Below are 27943 nucleotides of genomic sequence, written 5' to 3' on the forward strand. Positions count from 1 at the left end.
TGGTGAGTTCCAGTGTCTTTTTGTCGATGATCATTCAGGAGTTAGTTGTAATTCGGGTGCTCTTGCAAGAGGGAGTGAGCGCACATCCTACTACTCCGCCATCTTGAACCGTCTTAGCAGGATTCTTGCTCAAAGTGGATAAAACTGGATTCTAGAAGAAAGTACATGGATGCATCTTGTTAAGGAGAAGGTTCAGGAGAGCCTGACTAAAGTTTGGTCAAGCAAAGAATCTCTGTCTTCACCACCAGTGGACATTATCTGGTATTGAACAGAGCATCCTGAGGGAAAGGAAGTTGGGATTTGGTGAAAAGGTGATAATTTCATGCATTTCCTTTGACTAACTTTTTTGTGGGGTTCCTCATTTGGGAAATGAATTTCTAAATGTTTCACTTTGAAATTTCCTTTTGGCAAGTGTACAGTGGTCATCAGAAATGGACAACAGTGTTTTCTCTATTTAAATGAATGTACTGCAATCTTTCACAATATTTATTCACAATCACCCAATTAAAAAAAAAAGAGTTTTGAGTTTATGGGGTACCTAGTATAGACAGGAGCCCAGGAACCATCAGCAATGGTCTTAGAGGCCGTGGTCAGACAAGGCTGGTCCATTGTTTTCTCTCTGTTGGAGGATTCTGTTTGGGGGTAAATCCTACCTTAAGGAGATGGCATCGCTTGTGACCAGACCTTGAAGCTCCCAGTGATTGGCTTCGGCCCCTACAGGTACGTTGGGGCTCCAAACTGGGTTTTTACCTGCACCCATCACAGGGGTCTGTGGTTCTGTGGGTCTGGCCAAACCCCACTGAGGGGACCAGTGCGACTGAGCCATGTGAATTCCAGCCCTTCAGTCACCCAGCTTTTTTTTTTTTAAATTGTAGTGTAGTTGATTAACAATGTTGTAATAGTTTCAGGTGTATAGCAAAGTGATTCAGTTATACATATATATAGATACACACATGTATCTATTCTCAGTCACCCAGCTTTAAACACCACCCACATCTTGCTTCTGTCTTTTCATCTAGCCACTAACCCCCTCCCCCTTTTCTTTTCCTGGAGTCTTTTGAATTAAAGCCCAGACACCTCATTTCACAGCACCGTTTCATTCTGAGACCCTGCTGTGGTGTGAGAGGTTATACAAACAGCTCTGCATCCGAAGCCAGGCCAGGGGTTCCTGCCCAGCACGAATTTACTGGGCAATCTTGAGCAAGTTATCACCCCTCTTTGGGTTACCCTCCTCATCTGTAAAAGGCAGGTCTGGCTCAGGTAGAGGCTGAGATCCCTCGTTCAGTAAAGGAAAGGTGCTGTGGGTTGCGACCAGGCCCAGAGCCCCCCCCCCCACCCCTGGCCGCCCCCTGCGGGCCCCCTCTTGGGCTCCTGGTACCAAGGCAAGGAATAAACAAACAAGCCGAGGTAATTTCCCTCTTTCTTGGAAACAAAGCTGGGGTGGTCTGGAGAGGCGGGTGGAGAGAAGGGAGAGTGCCAGGTGGAAAAGGGCCAAACAAGCCGAGAGATGATGATTTCCCTGCCCTGAAGGGAACATCTAAGGACACTGAGGCCAGATGTGTTGATTTTGCACCCTCCCTGGTGTGATAAAATCCCCCTCGAGAGCCTGTCTTTATTCCGCGCCAGCCTGCTGAGGGGTGGACCCCAGCCTGCTCTGGTCTTGCCTCCTGTCTCCGGAGCACATCTCCTCTTATGGAAGAGCCCCGGCTGCTTTTGCACTGTCAGCACGGCGCCCGTGAAGGCACCCTCTCCAGCGCCGCACTCAGGGTCTGGGCGCCCGCCAAGTCCTGCCGCCCCTCCCCCCTCGGTGGATCTCCTGCTTCCTTCCTCTGTCACCACCTTCCATTCTCCCTTGAAGAGCTGGTTATTGATCTTGGCCCATTTCTCAAAGTTGCTGCACTCTAATTCCATCCGCACCACATCCTCCCCCGGGGGACCAGCCATTCAGTCAGTCCTCCTGGGTTTGTTAATAGTGGTGCTACATGACACTGGGGCCCCCTCCCAGGAAGAGGGAGTGGCCGAGATGGAGGCTCCACGTCCCTGATGAGGAAGATCAGGCGGTCTGTGCCCACAGAACCTGCCTTGTTAGATGCTGGCCTCCATCCTGAAGTTGGAACCTGCAGGAAGTTGGGTGGCTTTGCTTGTACCTCCCAGTCTGAGGAGTGCAAAGTTGGGGATGGGAATTCTTCCCTGCACCCTGTCTGCCCCGCCCCCCCTGCCCCCCCCCCCCCCCCCATTGTGAGCATCCAGGGGGCTGGAGGAATCTGATTCACCCAACCGCCCAGGTCAGGGGCTGGCACAGAGCAGGTGTCAGTAAGTGCTGGCTGCACAGTGGATTTGCCAGGAAGGATGCCCAGCTTCTTCTCCCTCTCCAGCCCATGTGACCTCAAAAGCTAGAAGAACAGACTGGTTGAATCAGCAGCTCAGTGCAGAGGGCTTGGGGAAGAAGGCACAGAATATGATTTCCTGGGTCTTTCACCATGGCGATTGGGAGCTGGCCTCAGGAAACGCATAGGTTCAGGAGGCAGAGTGGGAGCCAGGGCCACAGGCCCCCTTTCCCCACATCTTTCCCTCGGGGTGGAGCAGGGGAGAGCACGCCTGGCAGGCTGCAAAGGGCAGCACTAAGGTTAGGGCCTTACCTGATTTCTAACATGACCCCAGACAAGTCATGGAACCTGCCTCTCTGGAAAAGCAGAATAATCATTCCTACCCAGTTTACTTTTCAGGGGGTTCTTGGGAGGAACAGATGAGAGGGTCCTAGAAAGGACTCTGAAGGTGGTACAGCAGGATTGTGTCTGTGCTTACACCCTGGTCCAGGTGCAGTGCATGCAACCCTCTGGCAAGCAGGCCTGGCAGGCCAGGTGACCCCACCCTCTCCTGAGGCATCATTAAGACCTCTCATGGCCACCGTGGATGTCATAACAGAGACTCCTGAGAGTACCCCCAAACCGTGAAGCAGGCTGGGGAAGGTGGGAGCAGAGGAAAGTCATCTTTGTGCCTAGTTGAACAGAAGCAGTCCAAAAAAAATCCAAAATAAAAAGTGCAATTTTTATTTGTTGAACATAATTTAAAACTAAAACATAAAAGTGTCTCTTCCTCCATCACTAGAAATCCAGATTGCAACTGGTCCTTTGCTCTCGTGAGGGCTCGAAGAAAAACAAAACCCCCCGTGCAACCCCTTGGCCCTTCCTCCGCATCCCCTTGGAACGCCCACAGGCAGCTGGAGGCAGCAGAAAGAGAACTCTGCCTGGTGAAGGCTCCTCTCTGCTTCTTTGGGAAGCTGATGGGAAGCCAGAGGTCACAGAGCGTTGGAGGCCTGGCCTCAAGCCACCAGGCAGGCCAAGATGAAACATCTGCTCAAGTCTCCCCAGGCACCTGGCTGGGGGTGAGTGGGAGGAAGAAATGGAGAAAACTGATGCTAAACCACAAATTAGCACCCTGGGCCTTGGCCCTGAAATGGCCTCCGCTGGCAGAGGAGGGGGTGAGACTAAAAATAAATAAATAAAAGCAACATGGCTTCAAGGAGGGAGCATGACAGGCCCGTGGAAGCACCCTATGTCAGGCTTGAGCAGAGATGAGTCAGGGCACGATGGCTTAGAAAAACCCTTGTTCCGGGGCCAATGGCATCAAAATGCAGACAGCCCAAGGGGCTGGGGGGAGGGGGGTCATTGTTGGAAGGGACTACAATGGGGATTCTGGCTGAGTCTGGGGGGCTCACCAGGTGACCCCATTTTTTGTTTTGTTTTGTTTTTTTCATAACAACCGGAGACCTAGAACTAGGAAGCCAGCCTGCCCTCTACTGGTGATTTCTGGGAATGACCACAACACAGTGGCACCCCAACTGCAGCCCAAAAGGGCCATAAGAGAACCAGCTCCCGGGGGAAGACCAGAAGCGGCTGCACCTCTGGTGAGGCCTCCCAGGGTGGGGCTGGCAGCATCCCCATCTATCTGAGTGGGTCCCTCCATCTCTGCCTGGCTGCAGAGGGGCCCAGGACAACCAGGGCCTCTGGTGCTCACTTCAAAGGCATCGAGAAGAATTTGTTCCCAGACTTGCAGCGGATTTGCTCAGCGTGCGCACGTAGCAGCATCTCGGAGTCTTCAAACTCATCCACGACTTCCTTAAAGCAGGAGCCAGGAGAGGACAGTCACATTAAGGGGAATCAGGGACCCAGAGGGCACTTGCAAACAAAGCTGGCCTACTGAAATCCTTCAGAAGTTAGGCCTGCTCAGGGGAGGCGGAGGGCCCTGCAGGCTCCAGGCTCTCCAGGTCACCTTGTCTAATCAGCTCTGCAATCTTGTGAGGTCAGTCCTATCATCCCAACTTTGCAGATGAGGAAACAGATGCTCAAAGCCCTGGATCACAGAATGCAATAAAACCAGGCCTGGGACCTGGGTCTGCTGGAGCTGGAGGCCGGAGCTCCTTGCCACCTCCAGCACGATTAGACCGAGAGCAGACATGGCTACTTGAGGATGGCCTGTGGGCTGAACCCTGCCTGCACATCTTTTGTTGGGCTTGCAAAATGTTTTCTTAAAAAATACATTTTGATTGCCAACATTTGAAAATAGGGGGATTACACACAAAAATCTAGATTTCTGGCTTCTCTTGAAAAACAAAAGTGCTTGCAACACGAGGTCCACATTCCTGCATGGCAACTCCCCACCATCTCCTCCACCAGAAGTGAGTACCAGCTCCTCTGAGGGCACTGATGGGAAAGTGAAAGCTATTCCCTACTTGTCACAATATGAGAAAGGCAGTGAGGGTGGACGTTCCTTACAGCTGGCACATTTCACTCATTTCCGACACCTGCCAGGCCCCTGTGAGCACCCGAGCCTTTGACCTCTGGGCGAGGGGCTAGGACTTCAGGGGAGGCTTGCAGCATCCTCTCAGATCACTGTTCTAGGGCAGGGCCCCTCAAATTTTAACGTGCACACAAATCCCTAGAGATCTTGTTAAAGTCTCATTTCTTAGATCTGGGCTGGGGCTTGAGAGTGAGGGTTGCTAATAAGCTCCCAGGTGGTGGTGCTGTTGCTGGTCTGGGACTGCACTGTGAGGACTGGGGTAAGGTGGTGGGGTCTCCGGTCATGCCAGTTATTTCCCAGGGATTCAGGGTTGCATGCCTAATCCTCAGGGCTGGTCAGCTCCCCTCCACCCCCCACCTTCTACGGCATCACTTCTGGAGTTCAGCAGCTATGTGCTCTTGCACTGGGAATTCACCTGTAGTTCCCGCAGGCACTGCCCTTCCAGCTGGAGACGTGCATCACCCACGCACCAGGCCAGACTGATGTGGAAAGAGGGGTCCTGCAGAGGAACAGCAGGGAGACAGGTGGTCACCTGGATGCCATGGCAGGCTCAGACATCACAGCAGCTCTGTGACAGAGTTGTCATGGTATCCCGGACCTGATCCTTGGGAGACTAGATCCTCAGTGTTGATCCCAAGCACCCTCCACAGACAGATAAAATAGCCCTGGGTTGGTCCTTGCTATGGGCTGAATTGTGGCCCCCCCAGGAATTCATATATTGAAGCCTTAACCCCCAATGTGATGGTACATGGAGAAGGGGCCTTTGGGAGGTTAATTAGGTTTAGATGAGGTCATGAAGGTGGGGCCCTCGTGATGGGATTAGTGCCCCTATAAGAGACGGCAGAGAGCTGCTTCCTCACTCTTTCCCTCATGTGAGGACACAGTGGGAAGACGGCTGTCTACAAGCCAGGAAGAGAGGCCTCACCAGAAACTGACTGCGATGGCACTTTGGTGTTGGACGTCTAGGCTCCAGAATTGTGAGAAAGTAAATTTCTATTGTGTAAGTCATCCAGTCTATGGTATTTGGTTATGGCAGCCTGAGCTGACTAAGACAGTCCTATTCTCAGGCCCTCCTTTACATATCATAGAGAGTCATTACATCTGGGACGTGGAAGAGAACCCACGTCCCAGATTTGATGTTTTCTGATCTAAAGCATTTCAATAGATGACATACTTTTTAAGATGAACAAGAACCAAAATGTCTAAAATTATGATAAAACTATATATTATCTCCATTCAAATTCATACTTATATATCTCAGCATGATTGTAAAAGAATACATCAGGCAAAACCACCGGCCGTTTAAAGCCTTGATATTCAACTTGGAGTTCAAGTTCCCCTGGAGGGCACGGGGCAAGCCACAGGAAGATATGCGAAGCTGCAACTTAGTGTCAGTTGCACTAATAAAAAATATTGGGGAAAACTACTTCTTAAAAAATATAAAAATAAACATGGATATGTTATAGAGTAGAAGACATAAATCTCATTCATACTGAAGAGATAACAGAAGATTTCTAAGAAATGTTGGACTTCGGCTGGGCTGTAGCTGGCCACACCTCAGACCCTCATCTCCACAGGGGTGTGTGTCCTCTGAGGGCTGGCTGAATGGACACTTTCCCTGGGAAGTTCTGGAGGGCTCTTTGATTTGCCTCTAGCAAGGGTTTCTTTAAGGCTGGTTTTATTCCCGTTAGAGATGGGTCAGAGGAGAGGAAAAGACACCGCTGATTACCTGGTAGAAAGTGGTGAGGTCAAACTCCTCCATGACCCTATCTACCTCTGAAACCAGGTCCAGGAACTGGGCATGTCCCGAGGTGACCTCGAGCCCAACAAAGGTCCTGGGGGGAGATAGAGGTGGAGACAACACAGGCATGAGATGCAGCCTCTAAGCACAGAAACCCTCTGCGACAGGGCAGAGGATGCGACAGAGGAAAGCCGGGAGGGAAGGGAGGTCTGGGCCCTGAGGTCAGTTCACTTCCCTGCTCTCCGAGCTGGCTCTCCCCTCCTCCCCCAGCTCTAACGGCACATCTCCCCTCCTTCCCCAGGGCCTGAGAACCCTTACAGGACCTTCGTCGTCCGCTGCTGCCAAGCCTACGGACCCCCAAGCTCCTGCACCCAGGCTTGCCTCAGACCCATTCTCCAGGGCTTCGATGTCTGGCACCGGCTCCCTCCCGTCAGCACCCTCTCATCCTTAAAACCTCTCCCTCGAACCCACAACATCAGCCAGCACCCGTCCCATTCTCAGTAAAACTTGTGTTCCATGATCTGTCTCCCTCCACTGTCTCTCACGCCTCCCTGCCCATCTTCAGCCCACTGGCCGGGAACTGCTCCCATCAAAGCTGCCAACCACCTCCGTGTTATCAAGCTTGGATGCTTCTCTGTCCTCACTTTGGCCGCTCAGCAGGATCTGACGCAGCTGACTCCTTCCTCCCTGAAACCCTGTTTTTTCTCTTGGCTTCCAAGAGACCACCCACCACACGGTTCTGGTGTGACCCCACCCCTGGCCTCCTGTTCGGTCTCCTCTGATGCCCTCTCTTCTTTGCAGCCTCTAAATGGTCAGGGGCTGCTGAGCCCAGTCCTCAGCCCTCGGATGGGCTCCGTCTGCCCTCCTCAGCAGGCTGATCTCACCCAGCGCTATCACACAGCCCCAAGGCTCCCACACTTCTATCTCCAGCCGGCAGCTCCCCTGTATACCCGCCTGTGTACGTGACTCTTCCACCCGGGGGTCTCATAGGCGGCAAAACCTACCAGATACAAAGCAGAACTTCTGATCTTCCCCTCACTGGTGTTTCCCATCATGGAAAATGGGGCCATTTATTTACCCAGCTGTTCAAACCTCAAACTCAGGAATCTACTTTGATTCTTCCTCTTATAGTTGATTCTACCTCCAGTATATTGGAAATGTGTCTGCTTCTTGGCTCTTCCACTGCCATCGCCCTAAGCCAGGCCACCACTGGTGCCTTACCTGTCTCCTCTCTGCTCTCCCTGCATCCAACCTCGCTCCTTTACACCTTTCCTCCACTCAGGAGCCACAGGCACAGATGCAATAGGGCTGGACTGATGTTTAGAAACATAAATTGGATCACGTCTCTGCTTAGATCCCTCCAATGGCTTCCGTGACACTGAAAATCCAAACTCCTGACCCTGACCTTGAAGGCCCCGTAGGAGCTAACCCTGCCTGACTCATCTCCTCCCACTTTCCCACGTGCTCCCTGGGTTCTACTTCACTGGCCTCCTCAAACACACCAGGCTCTTTTCTCCCCACAGTCCCCTCCTTGGCTGTGCCCTTCTTGGGGCAGCTCTTCTCAAGGCAGCTCTTCTCAAGGCTGATTCTTTCTCATCCTCAGGTCGCCAGCAAACGCCACCTCCCTGGTGCCCTCCTTGGCCACTTGCTGCAGACTATCGTTTCACACAATAGTTATTAACGACCTCATTTCCTTGTTTATTGTCTGTCTCCCCTGCAGAATGTGAGACCCCACAGAGCAGGGGCGGTGCTGACCTTTCCGCTGCTGATCTGTAGTGTGCAGCCAGTGCCTGGCATCAGGAGGTGCCGCACGAATTTGTGCAGCATAGAATGGATGAATGAATGAATGAATGAGCGAATAAGCCCTCCTCTCAGAGGTGCTGAGAGCACAAGGCAGCTCTGGGAGTGGATCTGACAAGGAGGCTTGCTTTGCAGCCTCGATGATAACGATTTCTTCTTATGTTCATCTCATCCTTGAATGCTTTTAGAAAACTTGTTTGGTTCATTTGAGCTTCACAACTGCCCAATGATGGATGCATCAGGGCGGGCATGTGACAGCTTGGAAATGGAAGGTCACAGAGGTTGAAGGTATGAGCTCAGTGTTAAATTGGAGACAGAGATGGGCAGGCACCCAGGTTTTCTTTGAGTCTCAGGCTTTTCCCACTAAACCAAGATGTTGTTCTCTACCTCTGCTCCTCCTCCCATGTTCCCCGAGTTATTTTTCTTAATGAAAGGTTCAGATTTGGAAACGGCTGCCTTTGTAGTCATAGTACTGGTTAAAACACAAATAAACAAAAGACTGAGACAGACAAGGCCCCCTCAAGTCTTTTCTCCAAAGAATCCTCTTCTGGAAACAACTGGGAGCAGCAGAGGGAGACCCACCTGGTTTTCTCTTGATTGGTGTAAATCTTTACCCGGTCGGCAGTAAAGCAGAATCTGAAAATTCAGAAAAAGGACCACAATTCAGGAATAATAATAATAATAAAAAAAAAATCGGAGAAAATAGTTTATATTAAAAAACATCACTTTGAAAATGTAGTTAACTCATTTCACATTTAGTATTGTCACCCTCTTACACAGGTGGTAAACTGAATCCTAAAATATTACAGCTGGGCAAGACCTTAAATAATCACCCAGTCCAGATAACACATAGCTCACCCAGATGCTAGCCAAAATTTTACTTTATTAAGACCGGTTGATTACAATAAGCAATTTGAGACTATCTCAGCTTTCCTGATGGGAACTGAGAAAGTCATCAGGTCAGTGATATAGATCACTTAAGGGCCAATTTTTTCCTTGTGGGTTAAAAAAAGACAATCCTGACCCAGTCTAAGCAACAGCAGGAACGTTTCCGTGTGCCTGGGCTGAGCCCGGGGATCTTCATACAACTCACAGGCAGGCGCTGTAATGATGCCCATTTTACAGACCAGAGCTTGGAGAGGCTGACTTTGGTGAGTCAGAATTTGAACTTGAATCTCCCTGATTCGAGCCCTTGCTCTCACCTATGCTTTAGTGAGGGGTTGGTGTGAGGTTGGGGCAAAAATACCCACTCACTCACCTCTCAGATCAGTCACACGGGGACCAATCAGGTTCAGCCAGGTAAGTGCTCTGACTCTGGCTGGTTCCCCCTGTGTTCTCTGGGACACTAGGCGATCTCTGAGGGACAGACTGGCTTTCTGCCCTTCCTGGACCAACGTGGCAAATCTCATTACAGGAAACGCTCATTTTACAGGCTCCGGGCCAAGGTCTCCCTCCCATCTGAGGGAACACAACACCCCAGCTTGCCGGCAGAATCTCACAACTCATCCCAGGGCACAAAGTCAGTAAACTTTTGGCTTCCCTGTGAGCCTTCAGCCTCCTAGGGCATCCCTTCTGGGGAAAATGTAAGGGGTGACAGAACCAGCAGGAGCTTGTTAAGAGCAGAGTATCTGCCAAACGTCGTGAAGTGGACGTGGGGTGTTGGCACCCAACTATGACGGGTAATTTTACGCACCGACTTGACTGGGCTAAGGGATGCCCGGATAGCTGGTAAGGCATTATTTCTGGGGTGTCTGTGAGGGTGTTTCCGGAAAGATTAGCATTTGAATTGGTGAACTGAATAGAGCACATGGCCCTCCCCAGTGTGGGTGGGCATCATCCAACCTGTTCCAGAATAGAACAGAAAGGCAGAGGAAGGACAAATGCACGCTATCTCTGCTGCAACTGAGACGTGTGGCTTCTCCTGCCCTTGGACGTCGGGGTTCGGGCTCATATCAGTCATTCCACTACCAGTCCCCCCACCCCCTCCCTGGTGCTCCGGCCTTTGCAGTCCTGCTGGATGACACCACTGGCTTGCCTGGTTCCCCAGCCTGCCGATGGCAGAGTGTGGGAGCTGACCTTCATAACGAGCTCTGACCTTCAAAACTGGCTCCCGCAATGAATACCCTCAGCTCGCGCTCACACACGCTCTCTCTCCTGTTGATTCTCTTTCTCTGGGAAACCCTAATACAGATTTCGGCACTGAGAATGGTTCTAGAGGCACAGAATTTTAAGGATGAGTTTTCTGAACTGGCTCTGGGGTTTCTGGAATTCGCTCTCTAGTCTGATTAGATTCAAAGACACTAACGACTCTATCTCAAGTAGAAAAGAGGGCACTGACAGTGCACAAGGGAACTGTTTATAGAGATGCGGAAACGTCTTTCTTGACACTCCTCACCAACCATTTATCAGAAGCAAGGAGCTCAGTGACCCCACATGCTGCTTTCAAACAGTTTGGGCAAACTAAGGAACATGATGACGTCAGCTGGCTGCTCCTAATGTTGCTGGACAAAGTGGTGAAATAGAAAGTGAGCTCAGGGAATTGAATTCCCAACTCCAGCATAAAGGACCGAAGAGCTGCCCTAAAGGAGACCTGGCTCCCTTGTAGCTGCAGGGCTGAAACTGCCGAAAATCAAACCTGGAACCTTATCCTGACACTTGCTGAATTTTCACACAAGTTGAACTCCTTGAACAAGCAGGATGTTACAGTTAAAGTGAGGGCATGATGGGACGAGGGTGGGATCCTGTAAATTGGATGGGAATGTTCGAGAAACCCAGATGAAGCTGGGAGCCTTGAGCCCTTAAATTCTGATGAGTCTCCTTTGCCAGTGGAAGGGTCCTGCCCCCTCCATCTAAGGGGATTAACCCTGAACTGCCTGAGGAAGCAGTAGTGGCCTCCCCTTGAGGCAGATGCCAAGAAAATGCGGAGTCTCCTCAGGACCCACTCCCATCAACCCTCTTTGCTTCTAACCTATAACTAGACTCTAGTCCCAGCAGACCCCTAAAGGTGAGGCACCATGTGAGCCCACGAGGAGATACGCTACACTCCAGAGCTACTTGAGTGTTCTAACTGATAAAAGAAGAAATCCAGGGAATGTGTGCGGGAATGGATACTAAAGCTGTGGGTAACGGTGGAAGGATCAAAAGTGGGATCAGGCTGGACTTCCCTGGTGGCACAGTGGTTAAGAATCCGCCTGCCAATGCAGGGGACACAGCTCCGATCCCTGGGCTGGGAAGATCCTAGATGCCACGGAGCAACTAAGCCCGTGCGCCACAACTACAGAGCCTGTGCTCTAGAGCCCGTGAGCCACAGCTGTTGAGCCCTTGTGCCATAACTACGGAAGCCTGTGCCCCTAGAGCCTGTGCCCCGCAACAAGAGAAGCCACCACAATGAGAAGCCTGTGCACCACAACGAAGAGTAGCCCCTGCTCGCCACAACTAGAGAAAGCCCGTGAGCAGCAGCAAAGATCCAATGCAGCCAATAAATAAATAAATAAATTTATATAAAAAAAGTGGGATGAGGCTGAATTTATTGATAAGGGCTCGCTAAGCAGAGATTCGGCATGTGATGCTGCAGCTCGGGGAGTTTGAAAGGGATCTGTTTGTTTCTTAGACGGCTGAAACACGGACCAAAAGGTGGCCCACGGTGAGTGAACTGGAAATACCTGGCCCGCAAGGTACGCGTAGTTACCATAAAGGACAGCAGAGTCAAAGCAGCACTCAGAATAGTCTGACTTGTACAGCCCTAGGGTGTTGGCTGTTCCTAGGAGTGACACAGATAGGAAGCCTACTAAATTCTTCCTTCCTCTGTATAAGCAGAAAAGTTCTAGGCCAAGTGAACCAAAGTCTAACTTGAACCATAAAGGCAGAGTCATGGCCCCTCAATTCGCAGACTGGAGCCTGTTCACAGACCCAGAGCCCCTTGAATGAAGGGGAGGCTGGGTCCCCTTGAGGAAGGACCCAGGTACACTACTACAAACTCACACTGTTAATCTTTCTCCTAGCCTTCCCCAAAGGGAACTACTGGACACTCGCTCTGAACTGACACTAATTCCAGGAGACCCAAATGTCACTGTGGCTTGTCACTCAGAGTAGGGGCTTATGGAAGTCAGGTGACCAATGGAGCTGTAGCTCAGGTCCATCTCACAGTGGGCCCCGTGGGTCCTCACACCCATCCTGTGGTTACTTCTGCAGTTCCAGAATGTGTAATTGGAACAGACGTACTCGGCAACGGGCAGAATCCCCTCGTGCAGTCAGAGCTATTACAGCGGGAAAGGCCAACTGGAAGCTATTAGGACTGCCTCTGCCCAGGAAAGTGGGGAATGAAAAGCAGTGCCGCATCCCTGGAGGGACTGCGGAGATCCGCGCCACCGCCAAGGACTTGAGAGGTGCAGGGTGGCGACCCCCGCATCTCCAACTCCCATTCTGTCTGCGCAGAAGCCAGATGCATCGTGGAGGATGACAGTGGATGATCACAGACTGATTACCATTGGTGACTGGAGGTGGCGACTCTAACTGCAGCTGCGCTTCCAGATGTGGCCTCATTACTTAAGCACACTAACACATCCCCTGGTTCCTGGTTTGCAGCTACTGCTCTGGCAAACACATCTCCCTCCAGCCCTGTCCATTAGGCCCAGAAGCAGTTTACATTCAGGTCAACGATGCCCCTTCACTGTCCTACCTCAGGGCTATAGCATCCTCCAGCCCTATGTCCTAATTTACTGCAGAGGGTTTGATCACCTTTCCCCTCCACTGGATATCACACGGCTCCACTACATTTGATGACATTATGCTGACTGGATCTAATAAGCAGGAAGTGGTAACTACTCTAGATTTAGTGCTAAGACATTTGTGTGTCAGAGGGTGGGAAATAATATAAATAAATAAAATATAAATATAAATATAAATATAAATAATATAAATAAATATAAAAATATAATAAATAATATAAATAAATATAAATAAATATAAAAAATATAAATAAATATTATAAATAATATAAATAAAAAAATAAATCCAACTAAAATTCAGGGCCTCCTACCTCAGTGAAATGTCTAGAGGTCCAATTGGGTGGGGCATGTCGAGGTATCCCCTTTGAGATGAAGGATAAACCGTTTTTAAAATAAGGTACGTACATCGTTTTTTTATAAACATAATGCTACTGTACACTTAACCAGACATAACTTTTATGTGCATTGGAAAACCAAACACTTCATGTTGACTCACTTTATTTTATTCTGGAACAGCACCCAGAATATGTGTATCTGCTCTGAATCAGTAGCTGTTTCTCTCGTAGCCGGGATTCACAGGGCCAGGAATCAAGGGGTAGAAACGGGGGTGGTACCATTCACCATTACCCTTGTGATCCACTGGCAAAAACGTCTGCTTCCTGTTCCCACAACTTCATGCTCTGCTAGTTCCAGAGGGAGGAATGCTTCCACCGGGAGACAGAGTGCTTCCATTGAACTGGAAGTTGAGACTTGCCACCTTGCCGCTTTGGGCTCAACAGACAAAAGAGTTAGAGTGTTGGCCTGGGTCATTGAATGCTGACTACTGAGGGCAAACTGGACTACAGCTCCACAATGGAGATGTGGAAGAGAATATCTGGGATACAGGACATCCGTGAGGGTATCTTTTAGTATTAGCATGCCTACGGATTTCAGGCCAGTGGAAAACGACAACAACCCAATCCAGGCAGGATTAGTAATGACCCAGGCCCTTCCAGAATGAAGGTTTGGGTCACTACCCCACATAAAGAACCACAACCATCTGAGGTGCTTGCTGAAGGCGAAGGGAACACAGAGCTAGGTAGTGGAAGGTATCTGTAAATATCAGCTATGCCCATGTGACCAGCTACAGAAATAAGGACTGTGATTGTCATGAGTATTCCCTCCTTATTTCGTCATGAACACATCTGTGGGAGTATATACAGGACCCCTCGGGGACGCTGTGGGTTTGCATCCAGACACCACAATACAGTGAGTCACACAATTTTTTGGTTTCCCAGTGTGTAGTAAAGTTATGTTTATACTACATTGTAGTCTATTAAACCTGCAATGGCATTATGTCTAAAGAAACAATGTACATACCTTATTTTTAAAATACTTTATTGCTAAAAAAAAATGTTAACCATCATCTGAGCCTTCAGCAAGTCATAATCTCTCTGCTGGTGAAGGGTCTTGCCTCAAGGTGGATGGCGGCTAACTGATCAGGGTGGCGGTTGCTGAAGATTGGGGTGGTGATGGCAATTTCTTAAAGTAAGACAACAGTAAGACAACAATCGTTGCTTTCATGAACGATTACTCTATAGCATGCAATGCAATGCTGTCTGATAGCGTCTTACCCACAGTAGAACTTCTTTAAAAATTGGAGTCAATCCTCTCAAACCCTGCCACTGCTTTATCAACTAAGTTTAAGTAATGTTCTAAATACTTTGTTGTCAGTTCAACAATCTTCATAGCATCTTCAGCAGGAGTACATTCCATCTCAAGAAGTCACCTTCTTTGCTAATCCATAGAAGCAACTCCTCAGCCATTAAAGTTTTATCATGAGATGCAGTAATTCAGTCACGTCTTCAGGCTCCACTTCTAATTCTAGCTCTCCTGTTATTTCCATCACATCTGCAGTTACTTCCTCCACTGAAGTCTTGAACCCTTCAAAGTTACCCATGAAGGCTGGAATCAACTTCTTTTTTAAATTAACTAATTAATTAATTTATTTTTGACTGTGTTGGGTCTTCGTTGCTGCGCGCGGGCTTTCTCTAGCTGTGGTGAGTGGCAGCTATTCTTTGTTGTGGTGTGCGGGCTTCTTATTGTGGTGGCTTCTTCTGTTGTGGAGCACGGGCTCTAGGTGAACGGGCTTCAGTAGTTGTGGCTCGCAGGCTCTAGAGTGCAGGCTCAGTAGTTGTGGCGCATGGGCTTAGTTGCTCTGCAGCGTGTGGGATCTTCCCAGATCAGGGATCGAACCCATGTTTCCTGCATTGGCAGGAGGATTCTTAACCACTGCGCCACCAGGGAAGTCCGTGGAATCAACTTCTTCCAAACTCCTGTATATGTTGGTATTTTGACCTCTTCCCATGAATCACAAATGTTCTTAATGACTCTAAAATGGTGACTCCTTTCCAGATGGTTTTCAAGTGACTTTGCCCAGATCCATCAGAGGAATCACTATCTATGACAGCTACAGCCTGGTGAAATGTATTTCTTAAGTAATAAAACTTGAAAGTTGAAATTACTCCTTGATCCATGGGCTGCAGAATGAACGCTGTGTTAGCAGCACGAAGACAACATTGATCTCGTTGTACATCTCCATCCGAGCTCTTGGGTGACTGGGTGCACTGTCAATGAACAGTAATATTTTGAAAGCATTCTTTTTTTCTGAGCAGTAGGTCTCAGCAGTGGGCTTAAAATATTCAGTTAACCATGTTGTCAACAGATGTGCTGTCATCCAGGCTTTGTTGTTCCATTTACAGAGCACAGGCAGAGTAGATTTAGTATAATTCTTAAGGGCCCTAGGAATTTTGAAATAGCAGATGAGCTGTGGCTTCAACTGAAAGTCACCAGCTGTATTAGCTTCTAATGAAAGAGTCAGCCTGTCCTCTGAAGCTATGAAACTAGGCTTTGACTCCTCTCTAGCTATGAAAATCCTAGATGGCATCTTCTTCCAGTAGAAGGCTGTTTCACCTGCACTGAAGATTTGTTGTTTCGTGTAGCCATCTTCATGAATTATTTTCTGGGTAACAGCGTCTACATCAGCACCCGCTGCTTCACCTTGCACTTTTACGTTATGGAGATGGCTTCTTTAAGGAAAGAAGGAAAAGGAAACCTCATGAACCAACCTCTGCTAGCTTCAAACTTTTCTTCTATGGCTTCCTCACTTTTCTCAGCCTTCATAAAATTGAAGAGAGTTAGGGTCTTGCTCTGCATTAGGCTTTGGCTTCAGGGAATGCTGTGGCTGGTTTCATCATCTGTCCAGACCACTAAAACTTTCTCCATAACAGCAATAAGGCTGTTTCACTTTCTTATCATTCCTGCCTTCACTGGAGTAGCACTTTTGATTTCCTTTAAGAACTTTTCCTTTTGCATTCACACTAATGGGGGCAAGAGGCCGAGCTTTCAGCCTACCGCTGCTTTCAACATGCCTTTCTTACTAGGCTTAATCATTTTTGGCTTTTGATTTAAAGTGAGGGGTGTGTGATTCTTCCTTTTACTTGAACACTTAGAGGCCACTGTTCGGTTATTAATTTCAATATTGTTGTATCTCAGAGAACAGGGAGGCCCAAGGGGAGGGAGAGAGATGCAGGGGAAGGGTTGGTTGGTGGAGCAGTCAGAACACACACATTTATCAATTAAGTTTGCCCTCTTATATGGGTGTGGTTCCTGGCACCCCAAAACAATTACAATAGTAACATCAAGGATCACTGACCACAGATCACGACAGCAAATATAACAATAATGAGGGCTTCCCTGGTGGCGCAGTGGTTAAGAATCTGCCTGCCAATGCAGGGGACACGGGTTCCATCCCTGGTCCAGGAAGATCCCACATGCTGTGGAGCAGCTAATGCCGTGCACCACAACTACTGAGCCTGTACTCTAGAGGCCGTGAGCCACAACTACTGAAGCCCGCGCGCCTAGAGCCCGTGCTCCGCAACAAGAGAAGCCACCGTAACAGGGAGTCCACGTACTGCAATGAAGAGTAGTCCCCACTCTCCGCAACTACAGAAAGCCCATGTGCAGCAACGAAGACCCAACACAGCCAAGAAATAAAAATAAATAAAAATAAAAAATAGTCCTAATAAACATATGACTGCATGAAAAGTGGGGTGGAGGCTAGATTAGTGGAGAGAGGAGTTTTAGTCCCGATTCTCTGGCTAACTGACTGAGTTGGAGCACATCCCTTCCTCCTCTGGCCCCGAGGAGGGGCTACACGAAATGGGCAGTTCTCCAACTGGGCAGAGTAGTTCTACGGAATTCCTGGGCCTCGGGCCTCCTGAACTGTGAGGGTGGGGCTTTGGCTAGGAGACTTCTGTTTTTATCTCTCTTACACATCTACACACTGGGGACCTGTGTAACACCTCATCTGATGAAAGAACTCCGCAGATAAGACCAGGGTGAGAAAACCACCAGCTGGATGGCTTCTTACGCTCCTTCTTGAACCAACATTCAGAGGATCCAGAGGAGGATTCCTGGGCTCCCTCCCTCCTGCTCAGTCATTCAACAAACATCCATTTGATGCCTGTCGTGAGCAAAGCACCTGGAAAAAAGCTGTGGGGTAATTCAGAGAGCTGCCGCACTCCTGGGCCTGCAGGAACTTGGGCTCCAAGTGGGAGATGGGACACAGGGATGACTGGATACGAGGATGAGTGGAACAAGCACTGGGGTGTAAACAACCACAGGACAGCAGGGCCCCCGGGGCTGAGGAAACCTGGTGGAGACACCAATTGGGAGAACCGCAGTGAAGGAGAAGGGCATTGCTCTGGCCAAGTCTAGAAGGAAAGCCATTTCTGGTAGAAAGAAGAGGTATGAAATAGTTAAGGGCAAAAAAAGCCTAGGCTGGCAGATAAAACCAGAAGCAGGGTCGAGTTCTGATCCTTCCCCAAGTGCCATGTTGAGGGCACGTGTGACCTCATTCACTCTCCCAAGTGCCCTCTGAGACAGCCACCACCACTCCCGACCGCACACAGGTAAGGCTCGGAGGCTTCCAGGGCTCCCGCGGCATGGCCAAGGGCACACGGGACGAAGCGCACAGCAGGCAGCTCTGGGAGATGTTTGGTGCGCTCATCTTTAGGTCTGCCTGCTCGAAGGGGTAATGCACCCCACAGGCCCGTCCCCGCAGGAGCTCAGGACAGGAAGAGCAGCCTGGGAGGGGAGGGGCAGAGGGAAGCACTGGGCACTCACCTCTGGAAGGAGGCCACGCGGTCTTTCAGAGCCTGCACGAAGGGGAGGATCCAGTGATGGCGCAGAACCACGCTGTGGGACAGGCTGAGGTGGAAGGCCTCCATCCTCACCAGCCGGGGGACGTAGGTCTGTGCCTGCGGCAGCAGCACATCAAGCAGGTCCAGGAACTCCTCCCTGGCTTCATCTGGAGGGGAAGAGAGGAGAGGGTGGGCCATTCTCTTAGCCAGGGCGACATGGCTGGATGAAGCCCAGAAGGCAGAGGAAAGCTTTTGAGAGTAGCCTACGTCTGTGTATTCAAATAATATTTTAACATGTATTTATGGTTAAAGAAGTAACACATACATGCTCTTTGAAAAGAATTCAAGTGAAAAAAGAAATATGTGACGGAGAAAGTAGGGGCCCCTGATATCCTATCACCTACAGCAGTGGTCTGCAAACTATTGTCACTGCACGGGCCATTGGTCAAACAAGCTTGCCCACATGTGCTACACTGCAAAATGATGTATGGTATCAAATGTACACTCTGAACAACAGGAATTTTAAAAGATGAGATAGAGAGAAACACATAACAAAGTTTTAATACTTTTCTCTCTAGTGGACCATCTTGATTTCTTCCCCAGGCACATACAGCCCACTATCGAGATGCTACGCTAGAGATAAAGACTGTCAAATGTGATGCTATTTCCCCAGCCTTTTCTCAGTGCATGTACTAATGCATATATTTCACTTGTTAAAAAGGATGAGGGCATGCCAGTTCTTCCATTGGCTTTCTCCATGTAACACTACATGTTGGACACCCTTCCTCTCATTACAGAAGTCAAGCTCATGATTACAGCTCCACAGTAACCCATAATCAGAGACAGTGTATTTTAATCAGACATTTATTAGACATTTAGAATCTCCTGACAGACATTTAGAATGCTCCTAATTGTTCATGAAGCCAAAGAACACGACAAAGACCACCATCGTGTGTTCACAGATTATTCATTATTTTTTACCAAACGTGACTAGAGCTGCATGGTTAATAGTCTGCTCGCACCTAATGACTTACTCAATTTGCCCAAATGCCCTGCAGCATAGGCAGTATAGAAAATCATTCCCTTTCTGTGGATGGGGAAATGGAGGTTCCAAGAGTTTACCTGATCTAACACAAAGTAATAACAGCCACCACGTTCTCTGTGTATCGTGCTAAGAACTGGACATAGATTATCTGATTTAATCGTCACAAAAGTCCTAGAGGATAGGTATTACTACTATCCTCATTTTAGAGATGAGGAAACTGAGGCTCTGAAAAGTCCAGCAACTTACTAAAGGGCACCCAGAGTAGTGGCTATTGGAGTGAGGTCAGACTCTGAAGCCTGGGCATCTTCTGCTTGCCACTCACTCATTAGGGCTGGGGTGGGGTGGGACTTGAAGCCTGCACACCTACAGCCCTCTTAGAAATAAAGTACCAGCTACAGCTGCACTCTGGGATGGCCTCGACACTCTGCCCTAGACCCTCCCTTGGTCACATCCCCATGAGCAGGGAGAACACTATACACAGGGTTAGTAAAAAATATTTCAGGCAATGAATTCAAAACTGAAACCAAGTTAACAGAAAGATTCCCTGGTTCTTGAAACTTGTTCTCTCTCTGTTGAGTTAATCTCTTTCGCATCACCAATGTCAGAGGTTTCTGGCTTCTTCCACCTGGTTGGGGCCAGCTTCCTCTGTAAGAGGCACCTATCAGTGTCAGCCACTTGCCACCCATGCATTACTCACATGGTACGTAGACATGGGTGGCCCAGTTGCCCCGCTCATGGGGAAAGGTGCGCACCCGGCCCCCGTATTTTGCGCTATCCTCCACAGGCCCCTCCTCGCTGCCCGGGAACATGTGCAGCACGCTGTCGGGTACTGGTAACCTCTGGCTGGGATGGGGGCTCTGGCCCCTGCAAGAGAAGAGAAGAAAACAAGCACATTTAGCCTCCTAGCGTTCTCTATCTCTGTACACACAATGAAAGTTGTAACTCCTTGTACCGGGTGACTCTGCGTGTCTATTTCTCATCAGGTGCTGTAAGCAGCTTCTAGATAACCACAGAGCTCTTTCCCCAGCACCATCTCATTGAGGTCTCCCAACAACTCTGGGAGGCAGACTTTAGCAGGGAATGTGGTCCCCAGAGATACAACGGGGCAGGTGGCTAGATGGAGTTCAGAGGTCACATGCCCTAATTGGACAGGCCAGAGCTGAAGTGGTACTTCCTAGCTCTGTGGTCTCTGGCAAGTCACGTGCCTTTGTGGGCCTCAGTTTTCTCATCTGTAAAGTGTACCGCTGCCTGACAGGGCTATTGTGAGAGGAATCAAAATACTGCCTGAAAAGCACTCAGCAGCACCAGGCCTAGCAGTGAAGGACCGAAGCTCCACAAAGCAGGGGGCTTCGATGGTTTTGCTGAGAGGGTGCTCAATGAATCTTTACTGGATCAATGAACACACTCTCCAAATGAGGAAACAGTGGTGCGCGCCAGAAGACAGAGGGGGCCAGCGGCGGAAGCGGGACCGGAACCCACATTTCCCGCCTCCTAACCTCGGTGGGGGCACTCTGGGGCTTTGTCCAGGGCTGCCCTCTGGATCCGCCTTTCCTCCCGGTGCCCCTTTTCCTTCCATCCCTAACCACCCCGACGGTCTGGTCCGGTCCGGGTGCTAACCCGCACCCTCCTCAGAAAGACCTCCTCGCTCCTCACCGACTGCAGCCTCCAGTCCCCGGCCGGAACCCGGCCCCGGCCCCGGCCTCGGCCTCGGCCTCATCCTCGGAGCCGCTGCTGCTGTAGCCCACCAGGGGCGCCGCACTCATGGGGACACCCCCCTCCACCGCAGCACAGCAGGTCCGCCAGCAACCGCACCGCGCCCGGAATTCCTCTGAGCCGGAAGTGCTCTCCCGGGGGCGGGGCCCGGATTAGCACCGCCTCGGGGCGGGGTCTGGGGGCGGGGTCCGGCGGGACAAGCAGCACGCTGTACCCACCCAGACCACGCCGCTGGCCGGTTCGCCGCGCCTTGACCGCTACCTGCAGCCTCCCGGAACCGCCATCCTCTGTGTGCCCATTTCACAGATCGCTCCGGGTCCTGCTCTCTCTGGCCGCTGCTCGGTCTGCAGCAACTCAGGACCTCCCAGCAGCAGATGGTCCCTGGGTCAGAGATCAGTGCGCTAAACCCGGCGGAGATCCTTGCCCTCGCCGTCCGGACGGGGTCAGAGGTCCCAGGCCCCCTTCCTCAAGCCAGTCCAAAGTGCGAGCTGCGGGCGCCCCCTCCCCTAAGAGCGAGCTGAACAGTCAGAGGCGGGTCAGTTCCAGAGGATCCGAGAGTCTAGAAGGCCACTCCTCTCAGGTTCAGGGGTCGGGCCGGAGGCCGGGCCCGGGGAGCCCCCTGCCCTAAGGCCGAGGAGGGTGGTCGGAAGCGCTCTGCCCTCCCTGGGTTAGCTGAGGCGTGCCGGCCGGGCGACCGGGGAGCCGGCCCGACGCGCCCGACTGTCCGACCCGGCCCGGCCGCGGGGTCCCCGGCAGGGGGCGGCCTCGCTCCGCGCCGCCCGCTCCTCCCGCAGCCGCCGCCGCCCCGGCCGCCGCTCCTCCCCCGGCCCCGCCTCCCTGGCCCCCGCGCCGCCCGCCTGTCCGCCGGTCTCTGCAAGGCCATCGGTCTGTCCGCCCGCCCTCCCAGCGCTCCTCCGCCCCGGCCCCGCTATCCCGGCCGCGCACGTCGCTTCCTCGGTTCCGGCCTCCGCTAGCCCGCTCCCCGCCCCCGGGCCGGCCGCCGCCGCTACGCGAGGCCGGGGATTGGCAGCGCGCGTAGGCCGCGCTGCCGCGGATGGAGTCGGAATAAAGGGGCGGCTGAGAGAGCAGCCGGTCGCCGCTCGCCCCGCGCCTGACCCCGCTGGCGGCCTGGAGCAGGTGAGCGGCGGGGCGCCCGGGGCCGCGTCTGGGGGCCACTCCCGCGCCCGCCGCACCCCTTCCCCAGCCGGCAGCCCCCACCCCGCTACTCCCTCCGGCCCGACCCGGCGGCCTCCTGAGCTCCTGGGCGGCCCAGGCCGGCCTCGACGCTCAGCTGCCTCCCGGGCCCGGCCTGCAGTCTTGGGGCCTTTCTCGGGCCCAGTTGCCCGAGGGGCCGGCACTCGGGCCGCAGCAGCCTGGCCATTCGTGGTGAGCGCTGACAGGAGGCAGCCCAGCTGGGCCGGCGGGCAGTGCCGGTGGGGAGGTGATCGGCTTTCATTAGGTTTCCCAGGAAAGAGGAAGGGCTGGGGTGGGGCGCAGGTGGGGGCCTCCCCTTGCCTCCCTTACCCTAGTCTCTCCTCCTCTTTGCTGAGTGATCAGAGAGGTTTCCTGGCCACACCTTCCTGGAGGGGGGCCAGGGTGGGCAGCTGAGCTGGGGGCCCAGGACCGTGGACCCTGGGTCTGGCAGCCATCCCTGCCGTAAAAAGAAAAAACACAAAAACAAAAAAACAGTTGGGTTGGTGCAGCCTGACCTAGACCTCACTCAGAGTAGTCCTGCTTCCCTCTTTCCTGGGGAGGCTTCCGTACCTGCTCACTCATGCAACCTGCTGCCTCCACCCAGAGCAGCAGCTTCTTTACTTCTTCCCTTCCTGGAGAGATGCTGAGGTTGACAGCTTTTAGCCTGACTTGTATGTTTCTTTGGCAGAACAGTTAGAGGCCAGGCTGGCCTGTGAAGGCATCCCCTTCCTTTTCTTTTCATCAGGAGAAAACTTAGAAACTTTTCAATGTTAGAGGCAGAGGAGCTGGGAACCTGAAAGTGGGTTGCATCTGATTCTAAAAGTTCCTCCCTCTCGCTGTCATTACCTTATGCTGCCACAAAGTGGTGAGTTAGAGATTTGCCTGGGCTGGGTGGTCTTTACCTTCCATTGATTATCCAAAATGTTACAGACTTGGAGCAAGGGAACAAGGTTCTCTCTGGAAAGGTGATGGGGAGGAACGCTCTGCGGTTAACATGCTACTTCCCACGTTGCAGAGGCAAACTCAAGATTGCTTACATTTTCCTGCAGGCCTTGACACTGTCTGATTAAGAGGATTTAGGACTTGTTTTGGTGCTCTGGGAGATGACTAGAGTGGGGAACTTATGTTATGTAGACATCAAGGCTGTGCGGGTCTGTGGACCAATCATCTAACCCCCGTCATGCATTGGCCCAGGTGCCTGCAAAGCCATCCCACTTGTGTGAAGAGAGAACAGGCACGTGGTCGAGGGGAGGGCCTGGGGGCTAGTTGAGAGCCTCTCTGCTTTTATCTATCTTGTGTATTGGGCTTCCAAGGAAGAAGTGTTTTGCAAAAAAAAGTTATGTTACTAAAATTCTTGTTTTGGATGCCAGGGCCCTAACTGGTCAGTCTTCCCCTCCTTCTTTCTCTGGTGCATGAGCAGAACTTGTGACTTCTTTGTATTGTGGACAGATCACCTCAGACTGTCACCCATGAGACAGCTAATTGAAGAGGGTTGGCAGTAAGCTGGGAGGTTGGGATGCCTGGCCCAGGAATGGGGAACTGAGGGTGGGTGGGTGTGGAGACAGACACTCTCCCCTTTGCTGGAGGAGCTGAGCCACCAGCAGGATTCTTTGGTAGCATGTGAAGGGAGCAGATCTCCCAGCCCTGAGCGCCACTCGCTTCCCTGACGTGGTTTACATCAATGTGGCGAGTGCAGGCAGATCAGGGAGAAGCCCCGGGAACAGCTGCATGTCCCTGCCTCAAGCTCACGATTTCTTTCTTCTCTACAGAACCAGTCCTCAGGGAAGGCAGAGCCTCCCTGCCATTGCTGGCACCCTGCCTCGAAGACCCCCGTCCTGTAGGCAGAGCCTTATAGTCTGTCTTGGTTAATGACTTGGGCCGCTTGACGAGCCCCTCCCTGTGCCTTGTCTGAGGTCCTCATCCATACCTGATCCTGGGCAGCTTCTCTCTCTGGTGTGGGTCACCTAAGCAGGGAAACTGAAGCCATTACTCTCCAAACCCTGTTTCATCTTCCCAAGCATGTCGGAGAGCTGGCAGCAGCCGCCACAGACGCAGCCGCAGCAGCCGCAGCCGCCTCAGCCGCAGCACCATGCAGAACCACCGCCGGCCCTGGCCGAGCACACACTGCCCCCGGGCACGGCTGAGAACCCCCTGGGCTGTGCGGTCTACGGCATCCTCCTGCAGCCCGACCCGGGCCTGCAGCCCCCGCAGCACGCTCCCCTGCAGGCTGCGGGCGAGCCGGGCCCCAAGTGCGGCGTGTGCGGTCACGACCTGGCACATCTGTCCAGCCCGCATGAGCACCAGTGCCTGGCGGGCCACGACCGCTCCTTCCAGTGCACGCAGTGTCTCAAGATCTTCCACCAGGCTACCGACTTGCTGGAGCACCAGTGCGTGCAGACCGAACAGAAGCCTTTTGTGTGTGGCGTCTGCAAGATGGGCTTCTCGCTGCTCACGTCGCTGGCGCAGCACCACAGCGCGCACAGCGGCACCGGGGGCCTCGTAAAATGTTCCATCTGTGAGAAGACCTACAAGCCCGCCGAGGCTGCCGAGCCCGCCGCCAGCGCCGCCCCCTCGCTGCCCGCGGCGCCCCCTCCGCCTGCCGTCGCCCCCGCGGAACAGGCCGACAAGCCCTACAGCTGCCCCATCTGCCAGAAGCCCTTCAAGCACCTGTCGGAGCTCTCGCGGCACGAGCGCATCCACACAGGCGAGAAGCCGTACAAGTGCACGCTGTGCGACAAGAGCTTCAGCCAGTCGTCCCACCTGGTGCACCACAAGCGCACGCACAGCTCGGAGCGGCCGTACAAGTGCGCGGTCTGCGAGAAGACCTTCAAACACCGCTCGCACCTGGTGCGCCACATGTACGCGCACTCGGGCGAGCACCACCTCTTCCGCTGCAACGTGTGCGAGCTGCACTTCAAGGAGTCTTCCGAGCTGCTGCAGCACCCGTGCACGCCGAGCGGGGAGCGGCCCTTCCGCTGCGGCGAGTGCCAGAAGGCCTTCAAGCGGCCGTCGGACCTGCGGCAGCACGAGCGCACGCACAGCGCCGAGCGGCCCTTCAAGTGCGACCTGTGCCCCATGGGCTTCAAGCAGCAGTACGCGCTGATGCGGCACCGGCGCACGCACAAGACCGAGGAGCCCTTCAAGTGCGGCCTGTGCGAGAAGGGCTTCGGGCAGCCCAGCCACCTGCTCTACCACCAGCACGTGCACACCCTCGAGACCCTCTTCAAGTGCCCCGTGTGCCAGAAGGGCTTCGACCAGTCGGCCGAGCTGCTGCGGCACAAGTGCCTGCCGGGCGCGGCCGAGCGGCCCTTCAAGTGCCCGGTGTGCAACAAGGCCTACAAGCGGGCGTCGGCCCTGCAGAAGCACCAGCTGGCCCACTGCTCGGCCGCCGAGAAGCCCCTGCGCTGCACCCTGTGCGAGCGCCGCTTCTTCTCGTCCTCCGAGTTCGTGCAGCACCGCTGCGACCCCGCCCGCGAGAAGCCGCTCAAGTGCCCGGACTGCGAGAAGCGCTTCAAGTACGCCTCCGACCTGCAGCGGCACCGGCGGGTGCACACGGGCGAGAAGCCCTACAAGTGCCCCAACTGCGACAAGGCCTTCAAGCAGCGCGAGCACCTCAACAAGCACCAGGGCGTGCACGCGCGAGAGCAGCAGTTCAAGTGCGTGTGGTGCGGCGAGCGCTTCCTGGACGTGGCCCTGCTGCAGGAGCACAGCGCGCAGCACAGCGCCGCCGCCGCCGCAGCCGAGGGCGCCTACCAGGTAGCCGCCTGCCTGCCCTGAGTCCCCGCCGGGCCCCCACCAGGCCTGGCCCGGCCCGGCCTCCGCGCACCCATCCCTGCAGCCAGCTCCGTGTTCTGAGGCCCTGGGCGTGAGGACAGAAGGGCACTGGGCAGGTGGAGGGTGTGGGTGCCTGGCACTCCTGGTACTGGCCTGGGGGGGGGGGGGGCGGGGAGTGTGAATCAGAGGGCTGTGGCTGGTCTTGATCCCGCAAACCTCTTTCACATTACAGGATTCGCTTTCTTGAGAGACCTCAGCCTCCCTTGTCTCTCGGGGCCTGGAACCAGGGTGGAAGTCAAGTGGCCTCTCTCCACCCCAAGGAGGGGGTGGTGCTAGCCGAACCTTCCCAAACCTTTCAGCCTGATTAGAAACCAGATAGGTTAGGAAAGAGGAGGGTCGTGGTAGGGCCTTGGAGCAGGGCTGGACTCCAGAGGTGGGCTGGGAGTAGGACATCCCCCTTTAGGTTGCTGTTTAAGGGAAAAGGCCAGCTCTGTGATGTAGTTCTGGGACCAGGAGGGCAAACCGTGAGCCACAGGCCTCTGTCAGCCTCAGCCAGGGCCGAGGCACCCTCAGTTTTCTGACAGGCGAGACATACAGGAGTGCTGCACACGTGTGGGCCGGGTCTGCTTGGAGAACCATTGGCCCAGCCAGGAGGGAGGAGGCAGAGAAGTTCTCCTATGATACGCTCAGCCAGGGACAGTGCTGTCCCTGGGGAAAGGAGGAAACGCAGCCTTTGCACTGAGGTCTAATCCACTGTTTTGGAAGCATCCCTCCCACCTTTGTGGCATGGTTCCAAGCTCTGGTGGGGAGTGTGCTCTTAGCCAGACAGAACTGCTGATGTGAAAGAAGGGGATTGTTAGACTACCTGGTGCCTGGGAGGAAGCAGGGCTAAGCCCGTGATCTTCCCAGTGGATGGGAACAAGTGTCACCCCTTTGAATTGTATGAACCAAAGCCTCAAGGGCAGGGCCCTAATCAGCTTGCCCCAGCCCTGCTTCAGGGCCAAGACCATGCCTGGGTACGCAGGGTAGGGGAGGTGAAAGGACTGTGGGAACGCCTCTGACCCCAAGGTGCCCTCCCAGCCCAAGGGCACCCTCTCCCATTGGTCTGGCTGCTGGCCTGGACTCCAGGGGTCTTGCACTGCCAAGATGCTCTGGACAACATCCAGCTACTTCCCAGGCCAGTGTGTTCTCCCTCGGGTCCTCCTAGTGCCCCCCTAGGTCTCTGACTGCCCACGGGGTTCAGGGAGCTGAGAGTGTCCAGGGCAGGGAATGGACAGGGGAAGGGGTTGTTAAGGAAACCAGTAGATAAGTGGAGTCGACTGGTATCACTTGATGGCCGGGGCTCTCCTCAGGAAGGCCAGAAGACCTTTACAATCAAAATGATTCTTGTGAACCCCGCTCTGCCCCTGCCCTCTCCCAGCCCCCTTCCCTGGTTGTCCATCTTAAAAGGAGACTTCAATCAGTGCCCACCCCGAGAGCCCAGAGGCGCAGGGAGACCTGCCTTGTCCCACTCTCACCTTCAGAAGTCTGAAAAGCCCACATCCACCTCCTCTATCTGACTGGGTTCCCTTCCTGTGCCCGCAGAGAGGGGCTGGTCCTTCCCCTCGGTGCTGGCTTTATTCACAATGCCTCAAAAGACGCGGAACCCAGGCTGACAACAGTCCCAACTGCTAATTTTTTCCTTTCATTTTGCTTTCTAAAAGCAGTTGTTATACTGTTCATAACATTGTATAGTTTAATTTCCTGTCATTTTGGATCTTATATAAAAATGTGAGAATTTGGATTTTTAAAAAGAATGACTCCATTTTAGATAGTTCCTTTTGATGTTAATATATAGTGAGTCCAATGTATGCTTTAGAAGTAAAGACATTGACCTTCACAGACCAAAGCACAGCTTGTTCTGGTCATTCTTCCACGGGGGAGTGTTGGGACGTGGAGAGGGAGCGAGGTGTGCAGGCCAGGGTGG

General features: G+C 52.8%; 2 protein-coding genes across 8 annotated transcripts; one reads left to right on the top strand and one right to left on the bottom strand.

The window, feature by feature from the left end:
• USB1 (U6 snRNA biogenesis phosphodiesterase 1) lies at window positions 1–22643 on the bottom strand. Of its 7 annotated transcripts, XM_057711102.1 has the most exons (9): window positions 22534–22643; window positions 21271–21390; window positions 19994–20160; window positions 18235–18418; window positions 8924–8977; window positions 6530–6635; window positions 5216–5299; window positions 4018–4118; window positions 3028–3375 (listed from the first exon to the last, which is right to left on the bottom strand). In XM_057711102.1, the coding sequence occupies exons 2-9, from the start codon at window positions 21306–21308 to the stop codon at window positions 3105–3107; spliced, it is 1005 nt and encodes a 334-aa protein (XP_057567085.1). In that variant the 5' UTR covers window positions 21309–21390; window positions 22534–22643; the 3' UTR covers window positions 3028–3104. The 7 variants fall into 7 exon arrangements, with proteins under 7 accessions (XP_057567088.1, XP_057567085.1, XP_057567084.1 ...); XM_057711105.1 differs by lacking the exons at window positions 3028–3375; window positions 21271–21390; window positions 22534–22643 and adding exons at window positions 1–151; window positions 20950–21117; XM_057711101.1 differs by lacking the exon at window positions 22534–22643 and having other exon boundaries at window positions 21271–21896.
• Window positions 21551–27851, top strand: ZNF319 (zinc finger protein 319). Its single transcript, XM_057711099.1, has 2 exons — window positions 21551–22146; window positions 23973–27851. Exon 2 carries the CDS (start codon window positions 24223–24225, stop codon window positions 25978–25980), a length of 1758 nt encoding a protein of 585 aa, XP_057567082.1. The 5' UTR covers window positions 21551–22146; window positions 23973–24222; the 3' UTR covers window positions 25981–27851.
• Window positions 27852–27943: the final 92 nt, after the last annotated feature.

Source organism: Hippopotamus amphibius, chromosome 16, assembly GCF_030028045.1.
Source record: "Hippopotamus amphibius kiboko isolate mHipAmp2 chromosome 16, mHipAmp2.hap2, whole genome shotgun sequence".
In the NCBI taxonomy this organism is placed as follows: domain Eukaryota; kingdom Metazoa; phylum Chordata; class Mammalia; order Artiodactyla; family Hippopotamidae; genus Hippopotamus; species Hippopotamus amphibius.

Bases quoted from the DNA above. Each gene is read 5' to 3' on its own strand.
- USB1 (XM_057711100.1), bottom strand. From the start codon at position 21,059: ATGAGTGCGGCGCCCCTGGTGGGCTACAGCAGCAGCGGCTCCGAGGAT. The intron at 5,300-6,529 runs GTAATCAGCGGT...GTTCCTCTGCAG, and splicing joins ACCTCACCACTTTCTACCAG to GACCCCTCTTTCCACATCAG. The intron at 3,376-4,017 runs GTGAGCACCAGA...ACCCCCAGCCAG, and splicing joins TTCTTCTCGATGCCTTTGAA to GTGCCTGGGGAGACTTGAGC.
- ZNF319 (XM_057711099.1), top strand. From the start codon at position 24,223: ATGTCGGAGAGCTGGCAGCAGCCGCCACAGACGCAGCCGCAGCAGCCG.